This window comes from Watersipora subatra, chromosome 9 (genome assembly GCF_963576615.1).
Source record: "Watersipora subatra chromosome 9, tzWatSuba1.1, whole genome shotgun sequence".
NCBI classification, from domain to species: domain Eukaryota; kingdom Metazoa; phylum Bryozoa; class Gymnolaemata; order Cheilostomatida; family Watersiporidae; genus Watersipora; species Watersipora subatra.
This window is the reverse complement of record NC_088716.1, coordinates 40,554,661-40,571,301: the sequence shown is the minus strand read 5'-3', so window position 1 is coordinate 40,571,301 and position 16,641 is coordinate 40,554,661. Positions and strand designations below refer to the sequence as shown.

The following is a 16,641-nucleotide window of genomic DNA, read 5'->3' as shown; positions in this document are numbered from 1 at the left end:
ATGGTGGTTCGTTTACTGAGTCCTCATACAAATTTTTCGTCTTTCATCGTGCATTTAGTGACGTACCAATCTGGCTCAGCGCAAGTTAGCCATGTGACACTTACCGCATACTAGTGGTAGGACTACTGTCATGGGAACACAAATATATGCAGCTTTCCTCATATACCTGTATCAGTTGAGCCTAAAGTGTACTCCTGTAGATGACGGATTCACTGCTTGATGATAATTACGCAAAACAACTGCTTATTGAATTTCTAGCATATTAAAATAATAAATGAGAGATTTTTAAAAACCTTTTGCATTGAACTTTAATAAATAATACATAACATACAGACTAGTAGATGTGATAAACTGTGATAGAAGGTGAGGTCAGAGTTAAAAAAAATCACGAAGCAAACCAACAACATACAAAAAAGAATCTATTTTTAGCCCATGCGCTGCCATAAAGTGTCAAGTATTTCGCAGGGCAGCAACTGTACAGTCAATCATGAGAGGAAAAGGTAAAGGTTGCCAAATTTAAGTGAGCAGAAAGGTATCACAAGTGACATTTAATAGAGTGCACACTTTCGCGCAACCAGACCAAAACAAGAACATAAAAGTTAGTTAGCAATGCAAATGGGTAATAAAACGCAGCTGCAGAGGGCAAGTACACCTGTTAGAACTCACGCGAGAGCTGTTGACATTTTTACGCTCTCTTGTATTAAGGAGTTATGAAACATCAGCGTATTGTATCTCTTCACGAGCATCAAGAGCTACTCTTCGTGTTTCCAGTGCACTGTCATTTCTGGGATGCTTTAGTGTATTATAGGTCTAATTGGGGCATCAGAAAAACTATATATGTCATATTGTTTACTAACAAGGAATACATATAACAACTCTGTTGCAAACTATTGCCTTGCACACAGTAGACTTGAAAAATAGTACGATTAGCAAACTGTAATGTTTCCTGTGATGTCATGAGTTTATGATGTATTCATAGATGAATATGTCCTTAGAGTGCGGATTCCATAGAGTACAGAGTCCTGTTATTCGAAGTAGATTAGTTGCCTGCGGAAAGAGAGAATCCCAAGATAAAAGCATCAAGTGATGAGATGATCCCATGATTTATCACCAAGATTAAAGTTTAACCTTGAAAGCTGAAAAAGAATTGTCATACAAACACAGGAGTGGATACAATAATCAGAAGTTTGCAAAAATTAAAAAAATAATCAAAAACAGCGAGTTTTAATTTCTGGACACCTTTTATACTTTATACAAAAAGTATGAACTAAGCATAACCTTCTGGTAAATTTCCGAATTTTTTGCCAGATGCAATTTGGTGATGACGCCTTAATTGGCGACAGCATTTTCAATGACCTAGGAGAGACTCCTCCCACGCAATAGATGGTAACATGACTGACTACATAAAACTTTACTTAGGTGATCAATACTTTGAACGTACAACACTCCAGAACATTTCAAGTTGATTAAAATACCACAGAGTTGGTGCCAAACTGGAAAAATAGCCATAACCATGCTCATAAATCTAGTTCGCATGCGTGGCAATGGAAAGAAGCATACCCAAAGGAACAGCCAAATAATTTCAGGTATTTTTTGAGCTCGTACCAATATGCGCCTACACACAGACTTTGAAATGTTCTCCCCAAGCCCTGTCAGTGAGAAGGACGGTTGAATCATATGACTATTGCTACAATTCTGGGGCCAAGAACTCTCAGCTCGTCCCAGCTCACTGATTCACAGCGTTATTTATTGCGAATGCTTGCCATAGTTGTAAACATGCTCAGTTTTTACTACTGAGTCTATCTCTCAGTTCAAAACACTCGACTCGCGCGAATCACCTGGCTATGAGCAGAGAATCATGCCAGAGTTTCCGTGAAACTAGGAAATAACTTTGTGAAAAGCCAAAGCTGAAGCATTCTAAACATGTGAGTCATCAACTCAACTTAGAAGCTCAAGTTTTCTATGGTTTGGAGCTCAGGCTTCTAGAGTGCAGGGTTCCAACTTTTTAGCGTTTGGAACACAGGCTCTTAGATTTCTGGGCTCAAACATTTTAGCGTTTGGAACTCAGGCTTTTAGAGTTCTGGGCTCAAACTTTTTAGTGTTTTGAGTTCAGGCTTTTAAAGATCTGTGCACAAGCTTTTAGAATCTTTTAGAATTCAGGGATCAAACCATTTAGCGTTTGGAACTCAGACTCTTAGAGTTCTGGGTTCCTTTACGTATTTAAAGCTCAGGCTTTGCAGTTCTGTGCACAAGCTTTTACAGTTCAGGGGTTGAACTTTTAAGCATTTGGAACTCAGGCTTTTAGAGATCTGTGCACAAGCTTTTAGAGTTTCGACCATAGAAATGAAATCCATTCAATACGCTAAATTCTTTAAGGAAACCGTGAAACATGAAGCTGAAGAGAAATATCTGGAAGAGAAGTCTTGCAATATAAAACCATCATCCTTTCCATTCAAAGGAGGCGCGTAAGAACAAAGTTGTCAGACGCCGACAGAAGTGCACTGATAACCTAAAGGTCGTGGATTAAAAACGATTAAATTGAAAAGATACAGGCACAAATGTCGAGATGTAAATAGCCAGCCATTAAAACTAGCATGCCGAGAGGTAGTAACATAAGAATGGTGTCTGGCTCTGGCTGTCTTGTATCCGCGCTCTGTCACATGGAAGCCAATCCAAATAATACGAAGCTCTATAATCAAAATTTTTCACTCTTTAAGAAATAGAAACCAGGCAAGATGTTGTTTATTACACCCCATGTTTACGTACGAACATAGTGAAGCTGTGAGAGACTCGAGAATCAAAGAAAAGCCATATAAATTAAACATACATATATATTTAGCCCAAAGAATTGACTGAAGACACCGATTTGTAAGGTTAAATAACCATGGAGCCTCAAACCCTAGAAATTCAATTACTCATTTGATAACTTTTGTTCTATATGATCCCAAGCATGAATAACATCGCAGATTTCATCTTTCTCGTCAGTGCATCTCTAAACATCGTTTCACAATTCTACACAAGGTTATGTAACGATCAGCATTTGCCAGCCTACGAAAGATGGATGTCCTTTTACATGACAATTTAAGCTGATACATGTATTTCTAACACCAGAATAGCTGTCAAATACAGAAATGCATGAAGAAAAGAGATGCTCCGGCAAGAAATGCTACATTAACTTTGCAAACAACAAAAATATTTTTCGTATGATCCATTTCTCATGCACATCTAGACAACCATCCTCACAATAAACATTACAAAACGAAGTCAAATTATAAATTAAAGCTTTTCAACAGGCAAATTTAAGAATCAAATCATTTAAATTTTTGTTCAGAGTGAAATTTGATCTCACAACTAAAGAATGATGCATGACAGAGCACCACATACCCTTAACTGCTATACTACAATTTTTCTACAGACTTGAGATATTAGAAGGAATCCTTCAGAGAATTTTAGATACCATAAAGCTGCCCCTGCTAAATACATGCTGCCTCTCAACTAACGTATGCTGAGCCTGATGATTGTGTAGAGAAAACTCTCGAGTTTTAAAAGCAAAATTTCCAAGGAGATCAGCATCAGCAACTGACAGGTTACATACAAAAGAACATGTAACTTATGAGACATGATAGTAACTTGATGTCTAACTTTACAACTAGTAATCTAAAAAAGCAATGGATGAATATAATGCTCTAGACCTCCTTGTATCGGATAGAGAACTCTGGCTAGGAATTTGAACAACTAATAGATTTTTTGTTTTTGAATGTTGAATAATTTGGACTTGAAACACCTGCCGCTTTTTTCCCACTGCTTGCTTTTTCCAGATTAACTGGGGAGCCCTGACGATGCAATTTTGGTAGATAGGAAGTAGACAACTTAACAACTGTCCGCCTAAGAAATGCAGAGCTAAGAATCCTCACCCAGACATAAAAAAACAATCTGTATAACGACTCTTTAAATATATAATGTGCATATGTCCAAAAAGATAATTCAAAGTAAAGGAAATATGGGCACGACTACGAACGAAACGAAGAAGACGAAAGACAGATAGGGATGAAGAATCAATGGCCGCAGAAGCAACAGTCGATATACCTGATATGTATGGAATGTGACAGGACAAAGATTCCGTGCTGTCTTCAATTGCGAGCTCTATTTAGCCTCACACGTCTTAGTTAGAGAAAATAAACAAATCAATAGAGCTATTTTAGTACGAATAATAGATAGCATTGTGCTTTATATTGCCTGCGTCTATTTATTTGCACCAGCTAAAAGCCATTGATACGCGAGTACGGTGGCAATAAAAAACAAGGCATTGTCTTGTTGTTTGACCGTTACTATAAGATGACAAATTGAAAGTAGCCGAATAAATAGTGCCCGGTGTGCGGATGAGATGCGAGCAACAAAAAACTACCAAAGAGAGACGACTAACAATAATAATAATACCTAGGAGTTACTCATGCTCTTTCTATAACACGATAGTGCTTCTAAGATAACATTCCCTATTAGTGACACACCTGCACTCAATCTCTACGCATCTCGCTCTAAAATGTTTGTATGTTTCATGATGACCTGCTTCAGATGCCTATCCAATGACACTGATGAGGAAGATAAAAAACTGTCACCCACGGGGAACCCATGGGTGGCATTGGAACAGTTATAAGTCTTCTCAGTCCAGTGTATGAGCAGTCCCTTCAAAATTGTGTGTTTTCCAGGAGCATTGTTGTACACACAATGGTTCTGTGATCTCGGCTGGACATGTCTGAGTCCAGTGGCAACGAAACCTCAGCGACTGGAGACATGAACAATGCAATTTAAGGCTGCACATCATTCCTGTCACCATCAGTGGCGCTTGTTGGAAACTGAACGCTAACCTGTTGTTTGCATGTCAGGTATTCTTGATCACAAGGACCACAAAGATCCTCAGTTCGGTAGACTCGAGTGTAGGAGAAGATCAGAATGTTTTCAAAAAGGCATAACATTTCACCTTCATGACACCATGAACCGGAATGAGGAGACCTTCGGCAGACCAGTCTACTCGTGACCTTTGACATTGCATTCTCTCTGAGCAGCAACTGTTGAGAGAAGGTCTTTAAGAGCTAGAAAAAAGTTTATGTTGAGCAGCCAAGTAATGCTAAAACCCAGTGTATGTTCAAGCTGGTATCAAATGATGGAATACGCTTCCCTGACACGGTTGACCTGCAAGCTTGTGTCACCCGCAAGCTGAAGACAGCGATAACCATCTAATGATGTGAGTTTTATTACTCGCAAAGTTGTATCGAATGTTTAATGTTTGCCAAATAAAAAACGGCACTTGCAAATGATGCACAATAAATGCCGTGCAAGCTATTCCATTTCAAATGCTTCCAAACTTCAGTAGTTCCTACTTTTAAAGCCTGCTGCTAAGTAAAACAGAAATGTACCCCTATGGCCTCTGACATAGAATTCCTTATCTTTTTCAACAAAGTGCCTGCATTAATCCACAATAAGAGAAAGTCCGCTGTTATAATTTTTCACGCATGGTAACTCCATGTGCACACAATTCCAAATCTGCATCGTCCGCAGAATGGAAACAGCGTATAAAGATACGACAGATGCTACCAGCCTCCTGTATGCTTAACAATAAATACTCAGCGTCTCCGTCCAAGATTGCAGTAATATCCTCAACGAGAGCTGACAGAAAAACAACTCCTTCAACCGCTAAGAAGTATACCAGTTATTAGAGCGATATCAATCCACATCCTTGTCATTGTGATAGCGGTTTGTCCAAGGTTGTTATCACGCAATTCAGACAGCATTAAAGACGGCGTGAAACGAGAATTGACAAACTTTATATAGTAACAATATTGATCATATTGATAGACAATCCCTCAAATTAGACTTAGATTCATGAGCAATATGTTCCTGAAAAATTAAATTTGTTAACCACCCACCCATACCATATGTTTGTTGCCATGTTCCTTTTAGACTATTACAAACATAGTTCTACAAAAGCCTCAGACAAAAACGATGTGAGAATAATCTGTTTGCCATAACGTGAAGTTTATTTCAACAGCTACAGAACTATAATGACAACAACGTATTTGTAAATACAGTATATGCCCAATTATTATAAATAGTTTTACTAGGTAAAGATTTTAAAGTTTTGCTAAATGGATAGATTTCGTCGCTGTCGCACATGATTTCAAAGATAGTCTGTGAAATGAGTAGGAAAGGTTGAGGAGCCATAGACGCAGAATTTACATATATAGCAAACAACAAACAAGATTTTGAGAGTCTAGACACGTACAGATACATACATCTATGAAATCTAAACTAAGGCGTGTGAATATACATGCATAGCAGTAGATGTTACTAGCTGTGAGTCGATTTACCCAAACAACTTCGCTTAACAAAGGCGAATTGAAAAAGGGAGATTTGAGATTGAAGCTTGAACCAGATGTGTGATGCCCGACGCGTTGATCGGAATGCTCCACCTCTGCTAGCACTAACTAGGACTCCTCACGAGTCTAATACAGCAAATACACAGACTCGACTACCGAGGCCAACTGCAAACAAAGTGGTGATAAAATGTGTGTGACACACACGGCTGATGTTATCCAAGTAAAAATTTTGGAATTGCGAATCACGAAGATTTATTGACAATTTGTTTGCCTATTCATCAAATCTAACACAAATTGAGTTGCTTTAATGGTGTCTGTTGCATATTTACCATCTATTATTGCCTGGGAGATGTTATTTGACCATAGCTGAGTGACATATCGCTGTTAGTACCCCTACTACAAAGGTGATTGAAAACAGAACAGCCAACACATTGACTGTCAATCCTGCTGTCTACACCCTCCTCCTTCCAAACCTTGTAGCAATGCCAGCATTCCAACACATACTGTAGTTAAGGCTTCGTTGCGAACACCTGCTAGAAAATGGATACCGAAGTATAGGAGTTACCTTTTCACAACAGAGAAGCGGATATATGAGAAACTAAAATACCTAAGTGCTCTATCCTTGAGCCGCTATAAATAGACTCTGACAGCACCATCTCGGCAGCAACTGTATACTCTGTTGCTGCCACGTCGGAGCTGATAAATAGGGTCACAGTCAGCTCCTGTAAACTCATAGCTTTGTGACAGCGTCTCATCAACACAAACAGCAGACCCGTCCCCTACAAAAAGGATTTACAAACTGAACACATGTTCTACAACTACAAACAAGTCGTTCAGCTAATTCTTACAACAGAATATTTTTTATAACTAAATACCCAAGTTTAGATGTTCCATTTCAACAAGTTGAATATCCTGCAGTGCCAAGATATTTAAGTTGAATCCAGCTTTTAGCCAGCATAATGGGGTTCACTCAGACATAGCCTGTGATCTCAGCAGCAATAGAAGCTAAACAGCAATACAGCCAGGAGAAAAGTGAAAAGAACTGTAAGAAAAGGGAGATGAGTAAGAAAAAGGTAAGATGGGTAATGAGAAGAAGGAATAAAGAATGGAGAAGTGACGAGGGAGGAGACACGAGAGGGAACCGAAAAAAAAACAGGAGGGAAAAGAGAGGAAATTAGGTGAAAGGTAAAAAGAGAGAGATGGAATAACCAGCAGAAAAAAGAGAGAAAATGTCAAATAAGGTTCGGAGGAGCAAAAGGCAGCAACAGGAAAGGTAGAACAGTTGTAGAACAGGTGTTCAGTTGGTAAATCCTTTTTGTAGGGGACGGGTCTGCTGTTTGTGTTGATAAGACGCTGTCACAAAGCTATGAGTTCACAGGAGCTGACTGTGATGAGAGGGCAGAGATGGGAGAGCAGTGACGAGAGGGCAGGGACGAGAGGGCAGAGATGAGAGGGCAGGGACGAGAGGGCAGGGAAGAGGGGGCAGGGACGAGAGGGAAGGGACGAGAGGACAGGGACGAGAGGGCAGGGACGAGAGGGCAGAGACGAGAGGGCAGAGACGAGAAGGCAAGGACGAGAGAGCAGCGACGAGAGGACAGGGACGAGAAGACAGGGACGAGAGGGCAGAGACGAGAGGGCAGGGATAAGAGGGCAGAGACGAGAAGGCAGGGATGAGAAGGCTGGGACGAGAGGGCAGAGACGAGAGGGCAGAGACGAGAGGGCAGGGACGAAAGGGCAGAGACGAGAGGGCAGGGACGAGAGGGCAGGGACGAGAGGGTAGAGACGAGAGGGCAGAGACGAGAGGGCAGAGACGAGAGGGCAGAGACGAGAGGGCTGGGACGAGAGGGCAGAGACGAGAGGGCAGAGACGAGAGGGCAGGGACGAGAGGGCAGGGACGAGATGGCAGGGATGAGAGGGCAGGGACGAGAGGGCAGGGACGAGAGGGCAGAGACGAGAGGGCAGGGACGAGAGGGCAGAGACGAGAGGGCAGAGACGAGAGGGCAGAGATGAGAGGGCACTGACGAGAGGGCACTGACGAGAGGGCACGGACGAGAGGGCACGGACGACAAAGACGTGAAAAAGATTGAGGTAGGAGTAAAAAGAAGACAGTGAAAAATAAGGATGAATAGGATAGAATAAAAAGAGAGAAATATGACAGAAAGAAAACATAGAGTGGAAGGGAAAACACAAATAAGGAGAGATGATATAGAATGATAGGGCAAATTTAAAACGTAAAAAAAGAAGAGTTGAAAATACAAAGAAGGTGGAAGACAAAAGTGACAGAGGATTGAAAAAGAGGGAGACTGAACTAAAATGTGAAGGAAATCCGATGGAAGTAAAGAAAATAAAAATGAAAGTAATACTGAAAAGGAAGAAGCGAAGGAAGAGAGGGAAGTACAAAGAGTAAGAGATCAAAACAGAGAAGACTAATAAAGTAGAGGTGTATGTACGTATGTATGTACGTACAGGATAAGTACAAAAATGAACGAAGAAAAGTATAGAAGTTTGCCATTTATTACTGATTTGTACAAATGCAAGCCATCAATCTCCTGTCAGAAGATAACTCCAAATATGTTAAAGTTTCCAATATGCTTGATCGCCATGTAAGATAAAATGATTCACTAAAATCAAACCAAAGATCAAAATCAACAAATATACTCAATGTTAGTAATCACAGTTTTAAGCTATCAAAGTATGAAGTTGCAACAAAAAGCACATATGATAACTTTTTTTACCCCGACTCTTTATTTTTCAACTAACTCTAATGAACCATCCTCTAATGAATACTATGGTAAATCCAATCCATATTGTTCAATAAAAGAATTTTACTGGTTAAACGAGTAGACGACTTCAACGGTTGAGACAAGCAAAGTTAAAGGTAGAAAACGGAGAGTCTCCTACCAGTTGAATAGAGGAATCCTTGTTTGTATGGAGTGACACTGAGAACTGCTGAGCGAGTAGTCGACCAAGATTTGACCGCAGAACTAAAAATAAAAAAGTGATATAATGCGTAAAATATAATTTTTCCAAATGCTGGAGTTCAGAACTAACTATATTACTGGAATCCATTTACTGGGTTATCACCTATCACTATACAAATACCGATGATTATAATAAAATTAGTCAGCCAAGAGCCATATCTGTTTCTATCCAGTTAACGCCACATACTGCAATAAAGTCGAACCTCCACTAATGATCACCTTAGCATATTTTTTAAATATATGACATAACCTTTTAGCAAATATTTGATGATACATCTTGAAGTATTTTCCGACATACGATGTTGAAAGTTTTGAGCAACATTGCAGCTTTGCAAGTGATAGTGGAACAAGAGTAGAAATTATAAACCAAACATAAAAATAAAAATATAGCTTAATATAAAATACAAAGAATTCTTAGCTTTTAATCAATTGCTACAAATTTCTTTCAAGCAGATATAAAGGTCTGCTCCGCTATAGGAGTGCAGACCTTTATCAAACGAGACCAGACCTTCAACTGCTTGAAACAAATTTGTAGCAAATAACTAACAGCTAAATGCTCTTTATATTACATGTATATATTATACTATAATTCACTCCGCGCATAGTTTATTCAGTGCTTTTTTATTATTCTTTACGAACCTGGCGTCTCTAATAATAATAAACAAATAACAATGTATATAAATTAGGTTAGCTTAAACTTCCCTCGTGTAAGTTGGATAAGTTACACTGTGCTTGTCTCTCACCACCTCGACTTCTAAACTTATATATCGCTGAGCCTCGGCTTTCATGCCTTCAAGGTAGAATAAAATAATTTTTTTTCGTTGACTATTATTGTATCAACTTAGTTTTTTATATATAATTTCGTTTTTACATTTAGCTATGCGAATGGCTCTATATAACGCATTGGTAGTAATGTTATGTGTAATTATCTGCAGTATTTATTGAAACATTGACATAGTTTTTTGATGTGAAGCGAATTAAATAAAATGCAATATATATATTGCATTTTATATATATATGTATATATAAATTGTATTTTATATATATGTATATATAAATTGCATTTTATATATATATATGTATACATATATATTGCATTATATATATATATATTGCATTTTATATATATATATATATTTATGAAAGTGTTTAATCCAACATACAAAATGGATCTTAGAATGTGTGAATTTCGTATGTACAGGTTTGATTGTAGACATGTGCCTCATTGATTAGAGGGAAAGCAACAGTCATGCTAACAAAAAATGAGTGAAATTGGTGTTGCATCACCACATTTTCTTTTTTTTTGCAATAAAATTACAATAACCGACCAACCAAATTGAGTCTGTACAAATCGGATTTTTGAAGATTTAAAGAGAAATCGAGGTGACCTTCCTAGCCTGTAGCGCAAAAGCCCCGGTGTTTACAGATATATGCCATTTTGTCTGCAAACATGACAACTTTAAGATCTTATCAAACCCAAACCTAAAATCCTTCCCTTTCACGTGTACTAGCACGGGTTATGAACCATAAATCTATAGTTTTTTGCCCATTACACGCATTCCGAAACACGTGACCCTGTGGAGACCAGGGAGTAGATATAGAAGATGACTGCATACACGGCATAATCACAACCGTATGATACGATACGCTGGTCGGATGGCAATCTGAAGTATTATAACCAGAATAACAACTTGATTCCCAGCAAATACTAATTTTATCTTCTTATTGGATTAACATACGATGATACATTTAATCAAAAAATTAAATGTTAATGTCAAAATAATTGCTCTTAAGGTTTCAGAATAGTAAAGATCAGAAACAAGATAAAAATTAGCAAAACTAATCCGCTAGTCGTATGATATGGAAATTGGACCAGCTCGTAAAAGTGGCAACGCTTATAAGCATGCAGAAAATAAAATGTGCCACAAGAGATTTTATCTTAGATTAAACACTAATCAGCAAAATTAAAAAAATTAATCTGAATCCGTCATGTTTGTTTAAGCGATACCAAAAAGGGCGGAGATTACTAAGTTCCCTTCACTATCCAGAAACTTACAGCTAACTAGACTCTGGTGAAACTGAATGTCAACAAAAATCATTCACCCCATCCACTTTTAGTCACTTCTAGTAATTGCAAAACTTAGCAGACGACAGTCTAAATTGTCGATATTTAGAAGCACAAAAGTGAAAAGCCAAACCATGCATAGCATAAGATGAAAGATCACAACTTGCCGCTGTACTAAAAATAATGCTGCCAAAATAAATACACTCGGTAAACAGCAGAAAGTCACTAGAACGACAAAGGAGAAAAAGAGGCAAGGTAGAGAACGAAAGGAAACTAGGTAAACTGGGTAGAAAGATCAAATCTCACCTCAAGTTTCTAAGGTCATAAACTGTCACTGAGCCTCCCTGAGTACCAGCCACAAAACTCTCATCCGTTAAGAAAGTGACGCAGTTGACAGCGCTGGCATCAGGGGAAGCAACTTCAACAAGCTGCAAAAGCAGATTCTTACGATATAACTAGCCTATAATAAATATAATATATATAATAAATACAGCTTCCGTGGCAAAACCAATCAGCAAACCGCTTGTGAAAAATGCTGGTTTTTGCGTGAGGCAGTTTGCTCTGTAACCTAATTTGTGGCACAAATATCAGAAAGGTACAGAGTGTGCCTGATGAATCCGTCACAATGCGCAAACTTTTATAAAAATGCAATACCATAGCAATACAATTATACTATAAACCATAATAGATTTGCTTGCATTAAAACTGTTAGTAAATTTGAGTTAAGTACAAAAATTGACTTAATCTTTGAAAGAAACTTACTAAAAAAATCAGGAAAAAACAGCTGTAGTTTTATGGGCACACTTGATGGCAACTGGAAAAATTGAAGGAAAATGGAGCAGGGGCATACAGCGGCTGACCTACTTGAGAAACCTAAGCAAATAGATAGCGACTCAATTACCAAATATAGAGAGAACAGAGGTATCGGGGAAGGCACTGTTGAGAAGAACAAGAGATAGCAAATGGTGGAGAACCATGATTGCCCATGTTCTCACAGGAGAGGCACTTAGAAAGAGAGAGAGGGAGCGACAAACATCAAGAGACAAATAAGTTTTAAGTTACAATTTGAGTTGCTTAGAATGACCTAACCCAGAAGGTCAGCCTTATATATACTTGAATACTTTATATATATATAAATATAGTTATACATATAAATATATTTATATATTTATGTTTAGTCAGCAAGTCATCTCACTAAGCATTAGCTGTTGCTAAACCTGAACATGAAACCAGACAAGACAAAATAACAAATATTACATCTTTTATCTGTTCAACAACTCTATAGTTGAACAAAATTACATAATTTTTTGAGAAGGTTATTTTAGCTATCATAATAATACCTTTGTAATAAATTTAATAGTAACCATAACATACTGCTATTAATATACCCAAATGCGCTATGGTAAACTCATAAACTTAGTTATTATATATTTATTCCATACAAAAAAATTTGAAATTAGCAACAGGAACAAATGAGCTAAAGAACAGATATAACAAGTACTGTAACTCTTCTACTCAAGGTCAGCCAAATTAATTCTTCGCTGTGAGATAGCAAGGTCAAGGTCAAATGATGAAGTAAACTGTTTTGCCCGGAGTGTGACACGTCAAGGTCTACAGATTTTGCAAAAACATAAAGTTTATTTTAAGCTGAAGTAACTTCATAATGACATAATTTTGAATCATTCATCATGCCAGCACGAGTCGATGACAAATGTGGATGGTTAATGATACCGCTATGTAACTCCACCCTTAACTTGGCAAGCTGAAAACTATACGAATTATATCACATGTTTCAACTTCGCAAAACATATCGCTACTCAATTTCTAATTTACACTTTATTAACTTGGATACCATGAAAACAAACATGATAAAAATATACTAAAGATATGAAAGCAGCAATTAAAGATGAATTTCTACAACATTTTAGTAGATTTTATTGGAAAGTATGGATATTTCTCCATCATTTGCGATTGTTTTTGATGTTTGAGGTGATCTAACTGTCAGGATGTTTCAAGATAAAAATCTTGACAAAACTTGATTGTGGTTAAAATGCTGAGATTCAAGCAAAAGTGTGATTATGACGTCTATTAGTAGCACTTCGACAGAGAGACTGACAGAATAGATACGGGTAATGCTGCCACTTGAATGCAAAACCTGATATCAATAACAAGAGAGACAAGCAGCTGCGCGACTAGTGACGGCATGTATTTTACTTTCAAGTGTTTTATGTGATTAAGTTGTGTGGATTTTCATCTTATGAACATCCACTTGAAACTTGAAACATCCTGGCAGTCAAATCACCTCAAACATCACAAACCAACACAAATGATAGAAAAATACCGATACTTTCTGATAAAATCTAGTAAAACTTTGAGTAAATTCGTCTTTAAAGCTCACATGAATTATTGCATGAGTTGAATTAAAAAATGCACAGTCATCAGTTTAAAAAAGACTAAAGCCAGAAGCGTGGACACTGACAAGCAAATCTATGTCTAGTTTTGAAATGAATCAGAAGATAAAAGACGCTCCAGCTTCTTAACAATTTTAAAACTCTCATTCTCTGCCTCCCTTTAAGACCTCTTAAAGCATTCCTCCCTAATTAGAGGATTAATCTTCACTTCCTGCGATAAAAATTCCCTTTGCGAGTCGCAACTATCCAATCAAAACCTAGCAAGGCTTCCTTGAGAATTTGTCATTAATGACAAATCAGCGTCGGGTACGACTAACCGAAATTATGGTATTGCGGTTGTTCTATCTGAGAATATCTAATACAAATTAAGCTTACAATAGAACATCATCAGCTGTGACACGAACTTATCTTTTAAACTGACCAAAAGACAACTGAAGACTTCAAAGAGGAATAAGACAGGGAGAAGCCTAAAGACTATGTAATTGCGGGATTATACAGCTGGGTGACTGTATTAAACCAAAAGACTGTCATAATATTTATAGCCACAAAACGTAATAAAAATAGCATTTACACAAGCCTCAATGACGTAAAATTGCAGAAAATAATGACACACTGTATGCACTGAATGACTTTTTCTTCTCTCTCTAAATGGATGCCTGTTATGCAACAAAAAAGTCAACATTTATGCGCCACGAAATCGAAAATCTACAGCTTGAAATCCTACCTTTTGTTTTGAGGCCAACCCATAGCCCACAATCTTTCCTAGCTCTAAGGCTGCTAAAAGTAACTTTTTCTCTGTTCCAACCTCTCCAGAATCACCTAAACGCATAACTCAAGGTCATACACCTGCCATCACCTGCACATCAGTTACAACAATATTTATACACAAGAACTAGGCATAGCTTGTCACACCAAGTACAGTTAAACCTTAACACATGAAGCTAATTCAATCTAATATTTGTTTTCTATGTTGAAGCTTTGTATGTTGAAGCTTTGTATGTTGAAGCTTTGCATGTTGAAGCTTTGCATGTTGAAGCTTTGCATGTTGAAGCTTTGCATGTTGAAGCTTTGCATGTTGAAGCTTTGCATGTTGGAGCTTTGCATGTCGAAGCTTTGCATGTCGAAGCTTTGCATGTCGAAGCTTTGCATGTCGAAGCTTTGCATGTCGAAGCTTTGCATGTCGAAGCTTCGCATGTCGAAGCTTCGCATGTCGAAGCTTCGCATGTTGAAGCTTTGTATGTTGAAGCTTTGTATGTTGAAGTCATCAAATGTTTGATCAAATTTTGACCATAGTAAGAACCTTGTCCACCTGTTCGTCTATACGAAGCCGTGGTTAAAAAAGACTGCTTTATACAGGATTTGAACCCGTGACATTCAGCACAGCTGCCCACCTACAGGACACCAATCAATTGCCTTGCAGCGTTTTGTAATTATTGCGAATTTAGTTATTCCCTACACTAAATTGGTACACCTTACGATCTCTCAGAGCACTTGAGACTCCCAGGGAACTTGTACTTCTATAATAACACACTATGACTCGTTTTATTTGTTCTACAGCCCTACAAAGATATGACAACTTCTTAAAATTTTTTTACCGCCACATTGAGGACAAGTGTACTGAAGCGTAGCCTTAGTACCATAGGATAAGACAGTGTAAAAATAGAAGTAGAGAGCTAATCTAAGTGAACTTCAAGTTCATCTAGCTAATCAGTTTATTTTTGATGCCTATAGTTTTGAACATTTTTAAAACTTTCACTCTTAGTGTCTTCACTCTTATTTACGAAACGCTGATGATTCAAGTAGCCTGACCATGATATGCTAGAAGTTACTTTAGGTATGCAGCTCAATACTCGCCTGCCTGTGACACTATAGGTCAGAAAATTTGCATAGTAAAGCTTTCACAAGTAAAGGTTTTGCTGTATTGTTAAATGTGATGATGGCGAATTGTGAAGTTTGCCATCATCACGCCCACATGGAAACCAAGTCCTTGTTTACCTGATCTGAACAAGTTAGCTAGCTGTATTTTTGCAAATCACGCAAGTTTTACGTTGATATACGTTAATATTCAAAAGTTCCAAATTCGAATATTAAAATATAATGCATTCAATTGAGAAACGGCGATTGGGATGGGATTTCTGCCAATAATGTGTGTCACGCATCAGCTAGCAATAAAATTAAGTAAAAAATAGGTTATCTAGCCCCTTGTTGAAGGGGTTATCTACATAGGGCCCCTTCAACACATTAAGCACTCAGCTAAAATCTCAACTGATTGCTGCAAATCACCAATTTAGAAAGCAACGGTAGGCTTGCCAGATGTGAACTGAACATGCTAGAGCAGACAACTCCATATTTACCTAAACAGCAAACAATGAAGCCTTTTAATTAAACAGGCCTCTCCTCTACCATTTTGACACTAGCAAACCAAACAATAACCTTTCTTGCAACTAACAATCTCAATCTAACACAGCTTGCAATACATAGGAAGTCCAAAAAAACCTAAATATTTTTCAACAAAAGCAATATTTTCAGCAATAAATCATGAAAGAGCTATTAATATTTAAATACGGGCTATAAATAACCACTGCTGATCTATTAACCAACATTGTAATAGCCCGTAAAGAGATTTTAGTGGACATAAAAACCTTTAGTAACTAATCTAATCATCTCTTCAGAGACACATACGAGTGGAAAAAGCTCGGCAGATACAACAATGGTGGAATGGTCATAGGTCATACCCTGGTCAGTACCAACCTACGGATAAAATGCTTTCAAGTTCGATGATGAAGGGCAAAAAATAATCAATCAGGTGT

The 16,641-nt window shown here is 37.8% G+C and overlaps 1 protein-coding gene across 3 annotated transcripts in view; it reads right to left on the bottom strand.

Annotated features, from left to right (window-relative positions):
* Positions 1–282: 282 nt before the first annotated feature.
* Positions 283–16,641, bottom strand: part of LOC137404081 (proteasomal ATPase-associated factor 1-like) — a 47,794-nt gene continuing 31,435 nt past the window's right edge. The window contains exons 8-12 of one of the 3 annotated variants that reach the window (XM_068090236.1): positions 14,556–14,650; positions 11,727–11,848; positions 9,276–9,358; positions 6,982–7,153; positions 283–1,136 (exon numbers count right to left, since the gene is read on the bottom strand). In XM_068090236.1, the coding sequence (XP_067946337.1) occupies positions 7,005–7,153; positions 9,276–9,358; positions 11,727–11,848; positions 14,556–14,650 (449 nt within the window). In that variant the 3' untranslated portion in view covers positions 283–1,136; positions 6,982–7,004. The remainder of the gene's footprint in view (positions 1,137–6,981; positions 7,154–9,275; positions 9,359–11,726; positions 11,849–14,555; positions 14,651–16,641) is intronic. The other 2 variants (XM_068090237.1, XM_068090238.1) reach the window with 2 other exon arrangements.